Source organism: Eschrichtius robustus, chromosome 16, assembly GCF_028021215.1.
Source record: "Eschrichtius robustus isolate mEscRob2 chromosome 16, mEscRob2.pri, whole genome shotgun sequence".
Lineage (NCBI taxonomy): Eukaryota > Metazoa > Chordata > Mammalia > Artiodactyla > Eschrichtiidae > Eschrichtius > Eschrichtius robustus.
In genome coordinates, this window is record NC_090839.1 from 85,937,720 (window position 1) to 85,956,639 (window position 18,920).

At 57.9% G+C, this 18,920-nt stretch overlaps 1 protein-coding gene across 1 annotated transcript; it reads left to right on the forward strand.

Annotated features, from left to right (window-relative positions):
- The first annotated feature begins 1,812 nt into the window (after positions 1-1,812).
- EPHB4 (EPH receptor B4) lies at positions 1,813-18,161 on the forward strand. Its single transcript, XM_068565502.1, has 17 exons — positions 1,813-2,283; positions 5,023-5,093; positions 5,359-5,646; positions 6,340-6,736; positions 8,043-8,198; positions 8,370-8,702; positions 9,057-9,181; positions 9,692-9,857; positions 10,838-10,940; positions 11,136-11,200; positions 11,308-11,421; positions 11,547-11,794; positions 14,393-14,608; positions 14,919-15,068; positions 15,485-15,678; positions 15,872-16,027; positions 17,113-18,161. Exons 1-17 carry the CDS (start codon positions 2,232-2,234, stop codon positions 17,240-17,242), a joined length of 2,964 nt encoding a protein of 987 aa, XP_068421603.1. The 5' UTR covers positions 1,813-2,231; the 3' UTR covers positions 17,243-18,161.
- Positions 18,162-18,920: the final 759 nt, after the last annotated feature.

The window sequence follows — 18,920 nt, forward strand, 5'->3', positions numbered from 1 at the left end:
CTGGGGGATGGGGGCTGATGACCTATGATATGGGATCAACTGGGTATTTTCTTACCTGTGGTGCTTTGCTCGCTCTAGCTGAGGGAGTCCTGGTGCTCAGGGGCTCAGAAATACAGGGTTTGAATCTGCGGTGAGATGTTGTATCTCTTCACCCCTCCGGTCTCATCAGCCCCTCGCTCCACCCAGCCTCATTTCTCTGTGCACCTGGGTTTCTCTTCCATTCAGGCCATGCACCGACCCCCCCCCCGCCCCCCCGCCACCATGATGATGAACTGCATTCCCCATCAAAGGAGACAATTCAAGCAACCAAGAGCCTGAGGGGGGGTTGAGGGCAGGGCCCAGGAGGAGACAGAATCATAACTTTTAGAGGCTAGAGAATGAGTGCAGAGTGAGAGCAGGGGAAGGTGCGTCGGGAGGAGATAGATAACCTGGAGGAGAAACTGAATAAGAAGGGATACTGGGCTTGGATCGGGGAGGGAGGAGGGAATTCCCAGCCCTGACCTGGTCTGCCTGGCTCCAGCCAAGCTGGCTGTTTCCTGCCCCTTGTGACCCCCCCCCCACCCCGGAGCAGGACCCAGGCAGGGCTACGAGGAAGGGCAGGGGTGTGGAGAGCACCACTTGTGGCAGCGAGATAAGTGCGCTGGGACAAGAGGTCACTGCAGGCCTGGCTGTCCTCGCTGTGTGTTAGAGGGGCTTGGCAGCCCCCCAAGCACCAAGGACTCCTCTTTCCCTCTCTCAGCTGCTCAGCTCCTCTATGCTCGGCCCCCCTTAAATACCTTCTGAGTCTAAGCGCTTTCCTTCCAGCTCTTCTGGGAGGAGCTGCTTTCCTGGACCCTCCCCTCTAACTGATGAGATTTGGTAGGGGGTGGATGGCGACGAGAGGAAAGGCCCTCCCAGCCATGCCGAGGGCCCCCAGGAGCCCGACAGGAAACAGCCTCAGGAAAGACAGACAGCAGCAGCCCCGGCCCGAGCCCCAGGGGTCAGGACTGAGGGTGTCGCGGAGCCCTCCTAATCGCGACGGTGAGAGTGAGGACGATGATTTGGGAATCCGTCTGGACTCCTCACTCTCTCGGACCCAACTACCTTTTATTTACCCTTGCTTCCTCGATTTTCTATACTCCCCATCTCAACCCAGGTGCCCCTCTTCCTCCGCACATTTTTCAGCGCTGCGTTGCGCGCACAGTAGGTCCCCAATACTTAATGTTTGTTGAATGATTGTGTGAACGTTCGCTCCAGGCGTATCTAAGCTGAGACCTCTGCCTTGGGGCCCGCTGGGCCACCCTCCATCTTCAAAGATTTCCCCCAAACACGGTCCCCTGCGCCAGCGAGGGGGTGGTGGGTGAATCCAGGAGAAGAATCCGAAGTCCGCAGGAAGATCGGATAGGGCTTCGAGCGTGCGGCCCTCCATGCTGCGGGGGTGTGTTTCTCTGCTCCCTGGTGTCTGCCGGGCTCGGACCTGCCCCGGGGGTCGCTGGGCTCTGGCCCCGACACGCGCGGTCCGGATCAGGGGCGCACGGCCACGGGGCAGGTCTGGGCGGTCCCCGGGCTCCGCACCCGCCGCCCCTCCCCCTTCTCCAAACTTTCTCCCAACTTCCCGACCTGCTCAGCTCGACGCCCCGCTCCGCTTCCCTCATGAATTATTCAGCAGCGCGCGCTCCAATCAGCACGCCCCGGCCCCCTCGCCTAGCCCGGGCTGGGGGGTAACTCCCCCCGCTCCCCGCGCGCCCCTCCCTCCCCGGCCAGGCGCCGCCCGGCCCAGCCCCAGCCTGCTCGGCCCCGCGCCGCAGTCCCCTCCCTCCCGCTCCCGTCCCCGCTCCGCTCCCACCCTCCCCGCCGGCGCGGAGCGCACTCGGCCCGGCGGCGCGAGCAGCGCCACTCCAGGGAGGGGGGGAGACCGCGAGCGGCCGGCCCACCCCCAGCCACCGGGGGGGGGGGAGGGACCCCGAGGCCCCGGAGGGACACCGATTCCAGCCACGTCTTGCTCTGCTCGCGCCCGGCGCGGCCGCTGCCAGGACGCCCCCCGCCCTCCCGTCTGCGCGCGCGGCTGGGACGCGGGGCCACACCTGGGCGCCGCCACCGGGTGCCCGGCGCGCCCGCATGGGCCCGCGCTGAGGGCCCCGACCGAGTTCAGCGCGGGGAGTCGACGTCCACCCGCTCGGGGGGGGGTTTAGACCTGGGGGGGCTAGCGCCCCCCAAACTCGGATCGGATCCAACCAGAGTGAGGCGGCGCCATGGAGCTCCGGGCTCTGCTCTGCTGGGCTTCGCTTGTAGCCGCTTTAGAAGGTGAGTTTCCTTGGAGTCACCCCGCCACTTCTGGGGCCCCCCGAAGATGGGCCTCGGGGTGGAAGGGCCGACATCTGTCTCCCCCAAACCCGGCACCCCAACAGCGAACGCTCTGGACCAATAGTGCTAGCCCGGGAGGGGGGCGGGGAGGAGGCGGCCCAGCGGGGAGTGGAGTTTTCTTTTGTTTGGGAAAGAGATGGAGGCGAGCTCCGTCCCGGGACATGCCCCGGTCCCGGCTCCCCACACTCTTACTCCTGACTCCAGACGCCCTTGGCAGCCTTTCCTTTTCTCTCTGCTCCAATCTTCAAAACTCTCTCCAAAGTTTCTGTCCCTCCTCCCACCTCTGCCAAACAGGAGGAAACATTTCTGGAAGAACAAGAGGACAAGGCAGAACTTTGTGCTAGGCCATAAAACTACCCCCGCCCCCCCATTCCGGAGCATTCACACCTTGACCCTACAATTCTACACACCACTGTGGGGATGGCCACCTTCCACACTCACACTCCAAACCTCCAAATCTCTCCCAAAGCCACGGCCCCTGCGCCAGGGAGGCCCCTTCCCTGGTTTCCCCAAGCTGCACCCCAGCCCTTTAAATGCTGTCTAGACCCTGCCCCAATCCCACCAGAGTCCTTTCCTCTAACCCTAGGCCGGCAGAAACTGACCTACACAGCCCTCGTGTCCCCTGAACTCAGCTTAACTACTGTCTACTTGTCTCTCTTAAACGTCTATTTTTTCTGCATCTCCCCCCACCCCGCGCCAAAATGTTACTTTATCCATGAGTCTCTGCCCTCCCCCCAACCCCTAGAGGGGGAGCCAAGAGCCCTATAAACCCTCCTCCCATGGCCCTAATCTCCTTTCAATGAGCTGCCTCCTTCCCCTCCTTCACTGCCTGGAATCAAAGGGGTCTCTGGGGAGTGGGCCATGGGGGGCTACTGAGGAGGAGGAATCAAAGGCAGTTAGAAACCCCTCTCCCCCAGGCTGGGCAGTGCTGCTCTGGGCTGGGGATCAAAGGCTGGGTGTGGGGGAAGAGGAGAGACTTGCTGGGCTCGGGGAAAGATGGGGAAAGAACTGTGGGAGAAAGAGGGGAAGGTAAAGCAGGGAGAAAACCCGTCGGGATGACGTGTGGTGAGAGGGAAAGAAAGATGCAAAGAGGAACAGGGAGTAACTTCTAATTTCTGTTACCTAAGTGCTTTCCGAGCCCGAGGCCCATGCTGAGTGCTTTATGTTTTCACGGTTCCAACAACCCTGTGGGTGGGATGTACTGTTGCTCCCATTTTACAGATGAGGAGACTGAGACAAGAGTTCAGTCTTTTATCCAAGGCTCTGTGCCCCAGGGATGGTGAAAGGTGGGAGACAGAAAGCAGAGTGACAATCAGAAAGAGAAATGGAGGTGGACGGAGAGCGGGAGAGAGAGGTGAGAGGCAAAAGAAGTGACAGATCAAAGAGAGAGGGAGGCCGGCAAGACGGAGAGAGGGTGAGAGAAAGTGAGCCGCTCAGAGCGCCCGGGACAGCCTGAAACAGAGACAGTGTGTAAATTGGAGACAGGAAAACACTATCCAGTCTGGAACAATGGAGGGTGGAGACGGCAGCCTCTATCCACCCCCTTCCCAGAACCCGGGCATCCTGTCCCCAGCGTGCTGGGCTGTCTCCCGCCATCCATGGGGGCCCAGGCCTCACCCCCAGCTGCCTGGCCGGGGTCCCGCCTGACCCCTTGCCCTCCATGGACATCACCTGGTCCCTGGGAGGAGGCTGCCCCACCCACCTGCCTTCCCTTCTCTCCTGCAGCTCCCACCAGGGAGGGGGACCCTGGTCCCAGGTGTGCTGCTGGCTCCCCTGGGGGCCCCCTCTCGGCTCCTCTCAGGGCAGTCCTGCAGCACCCCACCCACACATCTCCGAGAGGATTCCCCTGCCCTCCCTCCACCCTCCTCAGCCGGGGGTGGGTGGGGGGGCGGCGGGGTACTGTGCAGTTTCTCCTAATCCCCACCTTCCGCCAGAGCCCCGCCCCTCCCCTCCCCAGAGAGAGACCAGAGCAGAGCCAGGTGTGCTCACCCCCCCATACACACACTCCTAAAATCTCCTCCCCTTTTCCTTCCCATAACCAAATCCAGATGTGAGGCCTCTGCAGACAGGGGCCAAGGGCAGGAACCCAAGCATCCTGGCCTCCAGCACTTCCTCCTCCGAGGGCAGCTAGCCGGTGGGGAGGGAGTGGGGGGTCAGGGCTGGGCCTCAGGAGGTCAGCACCACCTTCAAGGATCTGAAGGGCTGGGGTGTTTGGTCTGAAGGGGGCTGGGGACTTGGAAGAGGAGCAGAGTTGTGGGGATGGAGGCAGCACCTCCTTTGGATTTGGGAACGGACTGCAGAGGCTGAGGCAGGCCCTGGCGGGAGGGGTGTCCCTGTACCCCACCTCGGGGTCAGGGTCAGGTCTGGGCTCTAGTTTAGCCCTTTCTGAGCTGTTTGCCTTTTTCCCCTTTCAGCATCTGTGTCTCCCCTTCTCCTCTGGGGCACAGCAGTTCACAGAGGCCTAGATCTGGGAGTCCCGAGGGTCAGCTCCGTGCCTGTCAGCTGTCAGGGGCGGGGCTGGCACTCAGAAAAGAGGCTGGAAATCTGGGCTTGCTGGGGGGGCAGAGGGCAGGGCTTGCTCCCCTCCTCGGCCTGTCTGTCTGTCTCAGCTCCCAGGGATCTGGGCTTCCTGGTGTCTCTCCCAAGTGCTGACTGACTCTGTCTGTCTGTCTGTCTTAGAGACCCTACTGAACACAAAATTGGAAACTGCCGATCTGAAGTGGGTGACATTCCCTCAGGTGGAGGGACAGGTAAGAGCTGGGGCTTGGAGGGAAACCGAGGGAGGGGGGCCACCTGTGCTCCTGCTTCCCAGGCCACACACACACACACACACACACCCACACACACACCACACACACACACACACACACACACACACAGCCATCGCAGCAGCCGAAGCAGGTATCCTCTGAGCCCTTGCTCTCCGGGGGTCCCCCCAGCCCCTCGTGGCTTTATGGCACTGACCTTCGCCCACCCGCTTAGCAGCCCCCAGGCTGACCACCCTTCTCCCCGCAGTGGGAGGAGCTGAGCGGCCTAGATGAGGAACAGCACAGCGTTCGGACCTACGAGGTGTGTGACGTGCAGCGGGCCCCGGGCCTGGCCCACTGGCTGCGCACGGGCTGGGTGCCCCGCCGGGGCGCCGTGCACGTGTACGCCACGCTGCGCTTCACCATGCTGGAGTGCCTCTCCCTGCCGCGGGCTGGCCGCTCCTGCAAGGAGACCTTCACCGTCTTCTACTTCGAGAGCGACGCGGACACGGCCACGGCCCACACGCCAGCCTGGATGGAGAACCCCTACATCAAGGTACCCAGGTGCCCCAGGCCAAGGTGGGGTCCGGGGCCGGCCTATGGTCTAGAGGTGCTGGGGGCTAGAAGCAGGAGGCCTGGGTCTGAGGAGGGAAGAGGGTGGTCTGCTAGGTGGAACAGCCGCTCTACTCCATGTGCTGGGGCCCCCCTACACTTCCTCTCTCTGAGTACACTTCGCCCCTTTACAGCCCCCTGCCTTTGCACCAGCTGATGCCTCACCCTGGCATGCCTTCTCTTTGCCTTTCCCACCCAACTCCTCGTCTTGTAACTTCCAGTTCCGAGGTGCCCCCTGGGACGCCTTTGCTGATGTGCCCTGCCCTGGGGTCCCGCCTGCCGTAGCACTCATCGTACTTTTAATTTATCATTAGCTTATCAGCGTTTCCTTCATTTCTGTTTCCTTGGCGTGGAGTCCAGGGCCTGGCACAGAGTAGATGTTGATAAGTGTCTGTAGGATGAGTGAATGCACAGAAAGGGGGTGCAGGACAGAGGCTGGATGCATCACAGGAGCTCGGCGGGTGTTAATGGACAATGTTGGGGCCTGCAGGAAAGCGTACGTTGGGAAAGGTGGAGAGAAGGTTCTGGAACAGGAGCCAGGCAGGTCAGGGAGAGGGTGAGCTGGGAAGAAGACAGTCCAGCGGGGTCCTGGGGGAGTGGAGGACAGCGGCAGTGAGTCTCTTCCCCAACCTGGCAGGTGGACACAGTGGCTGCTGAGCACCTGACCCGGAAGCGCCCCGGGGCCGAGGCCACCGGGAAGGTGAACGTCAAGACGCTGCGTCTGGGCCCGCTCACCAAGGCTGGCTTCTATCTGGCCTTCCAGGACCAGGGCGCCTGCATGGCCCTGCTGTCCCTGCACCTCTTCTATAAAAAGTGCGCCCAGCTGACCGTGAACCTCACCCGCTTCCCGGAGACCGTGCCTCGTGAGCTGGTGGTGCCCGTGGCGGGGAGCTGCGTGGCCGATGCCGTGCCCGCCCCCGGCCCCAGCCCGAGCCTCTACTGCCGGGAGGATGGCCAGTGGGCTGAGCAGCCGGTCACGGGCTGCAGCTGCGCTCCAGGGTTTGAGGCCGCCGAGGGGAATACCAGGTGCCGAGGTGAGGACCAGCACTTCCCCCACAAAGCTTGCCCATCTCTGCGGGAGGCGCTGGCTGGTACCCTGCTCTTGGACCCACTTCTTATTTTTTATTTTATTTATTTATTTATTTATTTTTGGCTGTGTTGGGTCTTCGTTTCTGTGCGAGGGCTTTCTCTAGTTGCGGCAAGCGGGGGCCACTCTTCATTGCAGTGCACGGGCCTCTCACTATCGCGGCCTCTCTTGTTGCGGAGCACAGGCTCCAGACACGCAGGCTCAGTAGTTGTGGCTCACGGGCCTAGTTGCTCCGCGGCATGTGGGATCTTCCCAGACCAGGGCTCGAACCCGTGTCCCCTGCATTGGCAGGCAGATTCTCAACCACTGCGCCACCAGGGAAGCCCTAAAAGTTCTTTATTCTCCTGGGCACTCAGTTACTGGAGGGCGTGTTTTCAGAGCCCCCAGCACAGTTCTGAGCTCTCCATCATTTCCACACTCATCCTTCTAACTATGTCCAATTCCTTCCTGGGCTGTGGGACTGTCCTCAGGGCTGGGGGACCTTATTGGACTCAGAGGACAAAGCCTTCATGGTCTGTAGTATTGTTCATTATGGTTTCATCTAATTTACTGATATTGAATTCTCACGTAGCCTTTTCTCCAGAGCAGAGTTTCTTAACCTGGGTTTTGTAGATAGAATGTAGGGGATCTGTGAACTTTGGTGGAAGGGAAGAAAAATGACCATTTCTTTGCACTCATCTTTACCTGAAATTGGCCACTCCTCTTACGGAGTGTCAGCCACAGCCCAGCGGTCGGAGCAGGACCTGAGACTTGGGCCCCATTCAAATCCTAGGTGTTTTCACAGCCCATTAGAGATGACGCAAGAATGGCAAAATGTTGTTTTTCGCTCATCGTGACTTCAGTATTTCCTTGCCTGTCAGCCTTGCCGCTGTATCTTGTTAGTAGAGAAACACACACATTGCTGTGTTGCAAAGATTCTTCATGTTTTGATCACTGTATTTTCAGTTATTTGGTTTTCTTGGTAATCTGTGTATTTTGTGGTGTGCATTTAAAATCATTCTTCTGAGCAGGGGTCTGGGTTTCGCCAGGCTGCCATGGAGTGGCCGGGGGTACACGTCAGGGTTCAGACCCCTGGTCTGGAGGGAGGTCTCCTCCTCTTAGAGGCGAGGTTTCTGAGCTCCTCCCTCCCTGCTCTCCGTTTTGCACCTCATGCAACTTCAATAGCTGCCGAATGTCCTTTTTTGGTCCCCATTCGCCCCCACCCTACTGCTGAATGTCTCTGATGCAAGTTTCTGATGGACGCTTTCTTGCAGCCTGTGCTCAGGGCACCTTCAAGCCCCTGTCTGGGGAGGGGTCCTGCCAGCCTTGCCCAGCCAACAGCCACTCCAACACCATTGGCTCACCCGTCTGCCAGTGTCGCATCGGGTACTTCCGGGCCCGCACAGACCCCCGAGGTGCACCCTGTACCAGTAAGTGGCCAGTGACCCCTGGGGTGGACCCCCGACCCCAGTCCCGTCCTCCCACACCTTCCTCCTCTTGACCCTGGCCTGGTGCCCGGCCAAGACAAGACGTCAGTGTGGCTGCCTGCCCGTCCCCTGCCCGTCTGCTCAGCCTCTGCCTGACGTCCTGGTCTCCTGCAGCCCCTCCGTCCGCCCCGAGAAGCGTGGTTCCCCGCCTGAACGGCTCCTCCCTGCGCCTGGAATGGAGCGCCCCCCTCGAGTCGGGAGGCCGAGAGGACCTCACCTACGCGCTCCGGTGCCGGGAGTGCCGCCCCGGCGGCTCCTGCACGCCCTGCGGGGGAGACCTGACCTTCGACCCCGGCCCCCGGGACCTGGTGGAGCCCTGGGTGGCCATTCGTGGGTTGCGTCCTGACTTCACCTATACCTTCGAGGTCACCGCCGTGAACGGGGTGTCCTCCTTAGCCAGCGGGCCAGTTCCATTTGAGGCTGTGAATGTCACCACTGACCGTGAGGGTGAGACTGGGGACTGGGGGCAGAGGGCAGCCTGTGGTCAGATGGGAGAGGCATTGGTGGGAAAGGCTCGCGAGGGATATGGACAGTCTAAAGGCCTGAGGAGGAAAAGGCAGCAGCTGGGGAGTGGGGTCCCCAGGAAATATAGCGGGTCAAGGCCTTTGGGGCAAGAGGCAGAAAGAGAATTAAAAGGATGCAAAGGTGGACTGGAGAGTTCAGGGCAGGGCAGAGAGAGCCAGAAGGAATTCCGGAAACAGCTGGGGGACCGAGACAAGTGTGGCCAGTAGAGGAGGAGCTGGGAAAGATGAGAGACAGACCTGCCACGATCAAGGGCCCCAAGGTGTCTGTCTCTCGCAGTGCCGCCCCCAGTGTCCGACATCAGGGTGACTCGGTCATCACCCAGCAGCTTGAGCCTGGCATGGGCTGTTCCCCGGGCACCCAGCGGGGCAGTGCTGGACTACGAGGTCAAGTACCACGAGAAGGTGAGACCAGGCCCCGCCCCAGGGGTGGGGGTGGGCAGCGCGACCCGCTCCAGGGACCAGGACGCCTGAATTGCAGCCATCTGCCACATACTAGCTAAGTGACCTTGTGTCAACCCCTTGGCCTCTCTGAGCTTAATATCCTCATTGTAAAATGCTTAGGATAGGACTTCCCTGGCGGTCCAGTGGTTAAGACTCTGTGCTTCCACTGCAGGGGGCATGGGTTCGATCCCTGGTCGGGGAACTAAGATCCCGCAAGCCACGCGGCGAGGCCCCCCCACCCCCAAAAAATGCTTAGGATAATGGAATCTATCCCACAGAAGCGCTACAAGGATTAAATGATATAATTAATGCAAAGCACAAGGCACAGTGCATACATAAGTGAGCACAAAGGCCGCACCTGCCACTCAACAGGACAGAGATGCTAGGGATGGAGGCCCAGGGCAGGGGGAGGCAGAGAGAGCAGTGGAATCTGGGGGTCCTGGCTCACGGCCAGTCCCCTCTCCTGAACAGGGCGCAGAGGGCCCCAGCAGCGTGCGGTTCCTGAAGACATCGGAGAACCGGGCAGAGCTGCGGGGACTGAAGCGGGGAGCCAGCTACCTGGTCCAGGTGCGGGCGCGCTCCGAGGCTGGCTACGGGCCCTTCGGCCAGGAGCACCACAGCCAGACCCAGCTGGACGGTGAGCCCGGGGGGCAGGATGCGGGTGGGGTTGGCTGTCCCCCACCAGGCGGGAGGCCTTGGCTCTGCCCTCAGGACCCCCAAAGCCACAGCCCCATGCTTCTCTTTCTCTCAACCACGAGGCATTTTGGCCTGGGGATAAGATGTAGAAACCAAAACCAACAGCTGGGTGTGAAGGCCAGCTCAGTGGCTCTCCAGCTATGTGACCTTTAGCAAAAACTTGACCCCTGAGCCCCAGCTCTCTCATCCAAAAAAATGGAAATATGAGGTCTCTCTCACAGGGCTCCAAGGATTAACTGAGGTGACACTTTGATAGTTTTTGTATGCTGGCCCAATGGTTTTCTAAACCTTTTAATTTTTTTTAACAATTTTATTGAGATATGACTCACACACCATGATTCACCCATTTAAAATGTATAATTCATTGACTTGTAATATATTCACGGAGTTGTGCAACCATCACTGCAATTAATTTTAGAACATTTCAGCACCTCAAAAAGAGATGCTTATAACTCTTCCATTACCTCCCAGCCCCTGGCAAACACTAGTCTACTTTTTGTCTCTGTAGTTTGCCTGTTCTGGACCTTTCATACAAATGCAGTCATACAATACGGTCTTTTGTGACTGGCTTCTTCTTTTACATGGCAAAATGTTTTCAAGGTTCATCCGTGTTGTAGAACATATCAGGACTTCATTCCGTCTCGTGGCTGAAAAATACTCCATTGAATGGCTGTGGCATATTTTATTTATCCATTCATCCGTTGATGGACATTTGGGTTATTTCCACGTTTTGGCTACGAACCTTTTCATTTTTAGCCTTTGGAACCTTCTGTTCAAGTGGGACTTTTTTTGTGGTTACCAGTATTTATAACAGAACAAAATCAAACCCACCAAGGCTGGGAAACTTCCTTGCTTGCCCTGAGGGACTTGGGTGGAGCCCACGGGCCCGCCGGGTCCCCCTGATCACCAGTTCTTCTCCAGAGAACGAGAGCTGGCGGGAGCAGCTGGCCCTGATTGCTGGCACGGCGGTCGTGGGCGTGGTGCTGGTCCTCGTGGTCATCGTCATCGCTGTTCTCTGCCTCAGGTGAGGGCTCTGGGCACCTGGAGGCCCCCGCGAAGCCCCGTGTAGCTGGCCACCCGCCCTCTTGCTCCAGGGCAAGCCTCCCCCGGTGCCCCGGGAGCCTGTTTTCACCTGGAATCTTCTCTGATTCCCATCCTTCCCCTCTGGGAACATCGAGACGTGTGACTCAGTTTACCTCTTCTTTCCCATCGGCTACAGGAAGCAGAGCAACGGGAGAGAAGCTGAATACTCAGACAAACACGGACAGTATCTCATTGGGCACGGTGGGTAGGCCCATCCTGGAGGAGATAGGGCTGGGGCGAGAGCTGTGAGCCAGGGACCAGGGCATCTGAATGCAGTGGTGGCTAACGAGCCCCACGTGATTCCTCAGGTACTAAGGTCTACATTGACCCCTTCACTTACGAAGACCCTAATGAGGCTGTGAGGGAATTTGCAAAAGAGATCGATGTCTCCTATGTCAAGATTGAAGAGGTGATCGGCGCAGGTGAGAGGAAGACGCCTGGGTGCCCGGGTGGGGGGGGGGGGGCGGGGAGGGACTGCAGGGCCGGACCTCGGGGCGGGGCAGGGGGGGCGGGGGAGGAGAGCTGACCCTCGGCCTCCTTCCTGAAGGCGAGTTTGGGGAGGTGTGCCGGGGGCGGCTGAAGGCCCCCGGGAAGAAGGAGAGCTGCGTGGCCATCAAGACCCTGAAGGGCGGCTACACAGAGCGGCAGCGGCGGGAGTTCCTGAGCGAGGCCTCCATCATGGGCCAGTTCGAGCACCCCAACATCATCCGCCTGGAGGGCGTGGTCACCAACAGCGTGCCCGTCATGATTCTCACCGAGTTCATGGAGAACGGCGCCCTGGACTCCTTCCTGAGGGTGAGACCCCCTGCTCCCAGCTTTCCGCACCCACCCTGTGCTCCCGCAGTGCAGCCAAGGAGCTCAGAACCCGGGACAGACGGTGGGTCCCGCGTCCCTGCCCCTCTACCCTTCGTTCTCCACCAGGGAAGGTTGAGTCCTGGGATTGGTCTCCCTGTGGGGCCGGCTGACCCTGGGATAAGGAGGGGTTGTCATCTGTCCTCGTGACAAATATTTACTGAGCGCCTCGTTGTGTACCAGCCACTGTACTGGGCCTCGGGAGATAGAGCCGTGAACATCTCTGCTCTTGGAGAGCTGGTGGCGTAATGGGGGAGACTGAAGATTAACAAGTACAAACAAGGTTTTACAAAAAGCAAACAAGATTTCAGATATGAAAAAAATTAAACAGGATCATAGAAATGAGAGAGAAGAGCTCATTTTTGCTACCTTAACAAAATTGTATGCAATTTTATTATTTTTTAAACTTTAACATGCATCTTCTGTAAAAAACCAAAACTTTTTTTTTTTTTGGCCGCTCCACGCGGCATGCGGAATTTCCCTGACCGGGGATCGAAGCCGCTTCCCCTGCAGTGGAAGGGCAGCGTCTTAACCATTAGACCACCAGGGAAGCCCCCAGAACGTTTTTCTACATAGCAAAGTAACATTGCATTTAACAGAATTACAACAATTCCTTGGTATCACCTAATGCCCACTTGATGCTCATATTTCTCTAGTTGTCCCCAAAATGTCCCAGCATCCAGTTCAGGATCAAGCATTGCACCTGTGATTATTGTTTTGAGCCTTTTCTACATCCAGGACAGTCCCTTGTTGGGGTTCTGATACACTGAAGGGCTGGGCCACTTGTCCACTTGAATGTCTTATCTTCTGGATTTATCGGATTCTTCCTTGTGGGGTCATCTAGCTTGTTTCTCTGTGTTTCCTGTAAGGGAAGCAATGTCTAATGTTGTGATAAGTTCAAAATTAAACGTCTGTGGCCAGCCCACATCAGGGGGAGCTGTGTACTTCCCGTGGCACCGCACCAGGAGACACAGGCTACCCGGCTCCCAGCACGAGGGATGCTGAGGCAGACCCTGGAGCAGTGCCAGGATGGCCTGACCCTCCCTTGTGGATACGGGAGTCTGTTCCATTGTCCGGTTGCAGGAAAGGGAAGGGGGTCTATCTTAGAGGAGATGACGTTTGGGTAGATGAGAAAGCCAGCCATGAGAAGGTGGGGGGGAAGCGTGTCGGGGGCAGAGAGTAGCGACCCAGGGTGGGCAGGACCCCAGCCTGTTTAAGAAGCAGAAAGGCCGGTGAAGCTGAACCAGGTCAGCAGAGGAGCGATAGTGGATCACGTTGTGGTTGGCGGCTGGGCCTCGTGACCTTAGAAATTTGGATGTGATGAGAAGTCTGAGGGGAAGCTTTTCAGCAGGAGAGGGGGGTGATTTAAGGAGATCCCTCCGACGGATGCTGGGGGATAGGAGCCGATGAGACGACTGGCATCATTCAGGCCATGGGGGCTGCAGTGAATGCGCAGAAGTGGTTGGTTTGGGGTGCGTTTTGGAGGCAAAGCCGGCAGAACTTGCTGATGGATTGTAAGCCTTGGATGCGGGAGACTCCGAGGTCCCTACCCTGAGCGTCTGGAAGTGAGTCCACCAACTGAGATGCGAGGCGTGGGGTGGGTGCAGGCTTGGAGGATGGATTCAGAAGTCGGTTTCTGAACTCTTGTGTTGCTGGCCCTGGAGGGCTGCCGAGGGTTCCCTGCGTGCTAGCTGAACCCAGAGGATGGGCTGAGGTAACTGTCTGTGACTGGTTGGCTTACCTGGTGAGAGCCAGCTCTATAAAGCTCAAGGTCGGGCTTTAGACCTTGGTTTTGGTGCTGTGGTCACTGATCACACCTGATTCCTCACTGTTCTCTTGCATCCGGCATACAGTTGGTCCAAGAGGGCTGAGCGGGACTGTGGCAAGATCAGCACCAACGCACGCATCTCCACCTGTAGAAGGGTGGCTTCAGAGCACACTCGTAACTGTCAGCGCTCTGTTGCTGTCAAATAAAGAGAACGTAGATCAAAAGCATTTGTTGAGTATTTCCTGGATGTAAAGCACTGTACTAGGTTAAATGGAAGAAGATCTTAAAATATCTCCTTACAATCTAATTACGAGAGACTGAAAGCGAATATTTGAGAGCAGGACAATTACAAGCATTGTGTCACGATACCATAGTAAGAACTGAGAGAACTCAGGGTAAAAGAAAGGAGGGAGGGACTTCCCTGGCGGTCCAGTGGTTAAGACTCCGCACTCCCAATGCAGGGGGCCTGGGTTCGATCCCCGGTCCGGTCGGGGAACTAAGATCCCGCATGCGAGACCAAAAAATAAAATAAATTAAACCGTCTATAGATTTTAAATAATAAAATTCAAAAATAATAAAATAAATAAAAATAAAGAAATTTCTTTTTAAAAAAAAAAAGAAAGGGGGCGGTTTACCTGGGATGTCAGCAGGCCTGTCCTACAGGTGGGTCTGTGAGTTGGGTCTGGGAGGGACAAATACTGTTTAGAACATGGAAGGAAGGGGGAGCGGTGGGTGAGCTGTCCTAACCACGCCCCCGCCATGTCCATCTCCAGCTGAACGACGGCCAGTTCACCGTCATCCAGCTCGTGGGCATGTTACGGGGCATCGCTTCGGGCATGCGGTACCTTGCTGAGATGAGCTACGTCCACCGAGACCTGGCTGCCCGCAACATCCTGGTCAACAGCAACCTCGTCTGCAAGGTTTCAGACTTTGGCCTCTCCCGATTCCTGGAGGAGAACTCTTCTGATCCCACCTACACGAGCTCTCTGGTGAGGCTGGGGCACAGGCATATGAACTAGGTTCTTAGGGCCAGGTGAGCAGGGCAGGTTGGAAAGTTGGGAGGCTGAGGGATTGACAGCTGTGGTCCAAGACAGGATGTAAGAGTAGACCTTGTGGGGGCAGGGGGGTCAACTTAAGGAACCTGGCTACCAGGTGTCCAGGAAAAGAACAGAATTGGGGAGCTGGGTGTTTGGGTCCCAGAAAAAAAGGAGGCCTGAGCTGGGGGAAACGCAAAGGTGGGGGGCAGAATGCCTGAGTCCTGTGAGTCCCTCAGCTCACCTTTTCCTCCCCCATCTTTAGGGAGGAAAGATTCCCATCCGATGGACAGCCCCTGAGGCCATTGCGTTCCGCAAGTTCACATCTGCCAGTGATGCCTGGAGCTATGGGATTGTGATGTGGGAGGTCATGTCATTTGGGGAACGGCCATACTGGGATATGAGCAATCAGGATGTAAGTGTCCTACCAAGCTTTCCTGGAACGTCCTCTCTCTTGGGATATGGCGGTGGGGGGGGGGGGTTGGTTCTCAGAGAGCTCATCACTGCTTGGTCCTTGAGGTGGTGAGGGTGGCACTGTGACGAGCTGATCTCTGTATCCAAGAGTTTGATACAGTCTATCTGGTCACAGAAGGACACAGTGATGGAGGGCAGCCTTGGGAAGTTACATGTCTGGATCATAGTTCAAGACCTTCTGGGACGTTGAGCCACAGCCAGTGGCCTCGGCCCTGGCCAGGAGCACCCCCCCGATTTGCCCTTCTGGGGGGCTGTAGCAGCCATCCCAGTGTCTGTTAAGTCTCCATTTCCCTGGGGTCCTTTGGCAGCCTCGTTTTCCCTGACGTCCTTACCCAGTGCTTCTACCTGTCATTCCAGGTGATCAATGCCATTGAACAGGACTACCGGTTGCCCCCGCCCCCAGACTGCCCCACCTCCCTGCATCAGCTTATGCTGGACTGTTGGCAGAAAGACCGGAATGCGCGGCCCCGCTTCCCCCAGGTGGTCAGTGCCCTCGACAAGATGATCCGGAACCCTGCCAGCCTCAAAATCGTGGCCCGCGAGAATGGCGGGTGAGGACCCCAGAGGATGGGCCCTCTTTCCTGCACTCTGCCATCCCCTGAGAACCTCGCTTCCCCCCGAGAAGTATCCGTCCCTTTGGTGGTATGTGGGATGGTCCCTGTCCACCTCTCCAGGGCTGGGCTCTACGTCCCCACCCTGACACAGGCTGGTTCTCAGTGTGTCCTCCCCATCCTTGCTTCCCAGGGCCTCGCACCCCCTCCTGGATCAGCGGCAGCCTCACTACTCAGCTTTTGGCTCTGTGGGTGAGTGGCTTCGAGCCATCAAGATGGGAAGATACGAAGAAAGTTTTGCAGCCGCTGGGTTTGGCTCCTTCGAGCTGGTCAGCCAGATCTCCACTGAGTAAGTCGTGGCAGGAGATGGAGGTGGGGGTGGTGGTGAGGGCCAAGCAGCCAGGAGGGGTGGTGCCTGGGGACCAGAATCAGGCCCACAGTTTCAGCAGGGGCCTTTGGGGTCAACTCCTAGTGCCAACTCTGTTTTCTAAAGCCCCTCCCCTGCCAAAGCAGTAACAGCTGCAGGGGCTGAGAGCCCCAGGATTCTTCCCGGTCAGCTGTGCCCGCCTCACCCCCTTGCACCATCTCAGCCCTGGGCCATCTCGCTCCCACCTCGCAATCTGTATCTATCTTTGTGCATCTATCTACATTCCAGACCCTGCTCTCACATTAACGACGTGTCAACTCTGGATGTTTTCCCACCCATAAAAGGAGAAGGTTGGACTAGGTTTTGGAGATCCTTTCCAGCTTTAATGTTAAATGGTTTTATGATTCCAACACCTCCCAAATACTGGTTTTCCCTAGCTGGCCTCTCCCTGGTCCTCCTTTCTGCCTTTCCATTCTCTCCCAACGACTCTTCTTGCCCCAGGTTTGAATCACAGAAATAGAAGGAATATAAATCCAGACACAAAGGGTCCAGGAGGCCCTCCCTCTCCCTGGGAGGCAGATCCCGGGCCAGTCTGCCCCACCAGATCTGGGCACCTCCTCCCTGACTTGCTCCAGCCTCGCCTTGACACGGGTTCCCTGACACGGATTCTTGCTCTCCGTTTCTCACCTCTTCTTTTTTCCTTATCTCCGTCTCCCCGCATCAGGATGGGGCTGGGAGCAGTTTGTTTTTGTCCTCTCCCGCCCCTTCCTCTCCACACACCCAGCTCTTTTTCTCCCTCTCTCTCTCTCTCTCTCTCTCTGTCTCTCAGCCCGCCCCACCTCCTGCTTCTCGACCCCCGCGGGTACCTGGCCCCGCCCCTTACTGCGGCTGCGCAGAACTGTGGAGGCTCTTAAATCCTCCGGAAACTGACTGGCAACTATTGACGTCAGCCCCCTTCCCCGTCGGCCATTCTGATTGGCGGACAATCCCGAGGCGAGGATGGGGTTTCGGTAGGAGAGCCGCCGCGGGAAACCAGTGTCCTCACCTAGCTGTTCATTCTTCCCCAGGGACCTGCTCCGAATCGGAGTCACTCTGGCGGGACATCAGAAAAAAATCCTGGCCAGTGTCCAGCACATGAAGTCCCAGGCCAAGCCAGGAGCCTCAGGAGGGTCGGGAGCACCAGCGCCCCAGTACTGACCTGCGCCTCCTCGCCTGGCCCCCCAGCTCTGGAGCGGCAGGGACTCCCACGCTGGGGACACCGCTCCCCTTATTCCTGGGGCAGAATCGGGTGGGGACCCAAGAGGCTCCCATCCCCGGGCCCCACTGGATTGCACTTTGAACCCATGGGGGCGGGGAGCTGGCCATTTGGAGAGACGGGATTTGGGGATTCTGCCGTATGGGAGTGCAGAAATCAGACGCTCCCCAAGCGGGGAACCCCCAAACTGAGGGTGTGGGAGCCCTTCCCTCGGGATTGGGTCTGACCAGAGGAAAAGAAGTGGCCGGAATCTGCCAACATCCCGGGGGTGGTTGGGCACAATCCCCACGGCCTCCTTCTGATCCCCAATTAGGGCCCCCAGGCGCCCCTCCTCACCTTGAAGGGCAGCGGCCCTGCAGACCAAAGAGAAGGGGGGACTAGCCTGCGAGTCGTGAGGCAGGAAGGGGCGTCATAGCCCAGTGACAAAATCATTGGACTTGGATGTCCCAACCTTGCTGCTGTCTCCACCGAATTCGGTTTTCCCTTGTAAATGCCCCTCCCCCATCTGCTGCCTTCATATTGAAGGTTTTTGAGTTTTATTTTTTGTTTTCGGTTTTATTTTTCCTTCCCTTTTTTTTTTTTTTTTAACCGTCCTTGTCGTAACTTTTTGTGTTAGAGGGGACCTGATAATCGCCTCCTTTGCCCAAGTTGAAACAGGGACCCATCGTTGTGTCTGTTTCCAGAACAGTGCCTTGGTCACGCCACAACCCCAGACATTTCCCTGCCCCCCCCAAGTACCCCTAAGCTGTGTCCATGAGGAGGTGTGGGGGGCAGTGGTGGTAGAAACAAGAGACAGACACTGGTGCTTGGAGGGGTTCTTAAATTATATTTAAAACAATTGTTTTATATAAATAAAAGAAAATGGGAAGTGTCCTGGCTCTGAGGATGATTGGGAGTGGGGTGGGGGGACGGAATAGACTTCTGTGGACGGTGGGGACTGGTGTGAAGGAGCTTTTGAGCCAGGCTGAGAGGGGTCGGAGGTCTGGAGACGGGGCTGGGTGCTTGGTTCCCAGCCCCACGGTGTGTTTGAGGTGGTAGGGTGGGGGCAGTGGAAGATGAGTCATCGGCAGCTGCTTCTAACGGCTCCAGATGGCTCTGCCAATAGCCTGGGGCACCTCTGGGATGGGGTTGCCTTCCCTCCCCTGCCCTGGTTCCCTAGCCCTGGCAGGGGGCTTTGTGAGGCAGGGGAGGCCTTGAGCTCAGAGCCCTGCCCTACAGCCCCCTGAAGGGGGGAGGGGGGAATCTGGGGTGGAGGTCCAGTCACATGAAAGAGACAGATGTGGGCCAGATGTTGACACCTGGGGTTGGTTTAGAGGCAATGTGGGGGGAGTGTCTGCATCGGCTGTGGAGGAGGGGCAGAGGCTGGAGTGGAGGACGTGGACCCCCCACAAGTACACACACACACACACACACACACACACACACACACACACACACACAAGTGTACAGACGCTGCGCTGGGTTGGGAGGACAATTCCCCCTTTCAAGATGCTGCCCAGGCAGGTTCTCCCAGCTTCTTAGGAAGGGAGGGGAAACCACCTGAGTATCTTCCCCTAACTTCTCCCTCCCAAACAGGAAGATGAGGATGGGGGTCAATCCCCCGATGATGTCTTTCTCAGC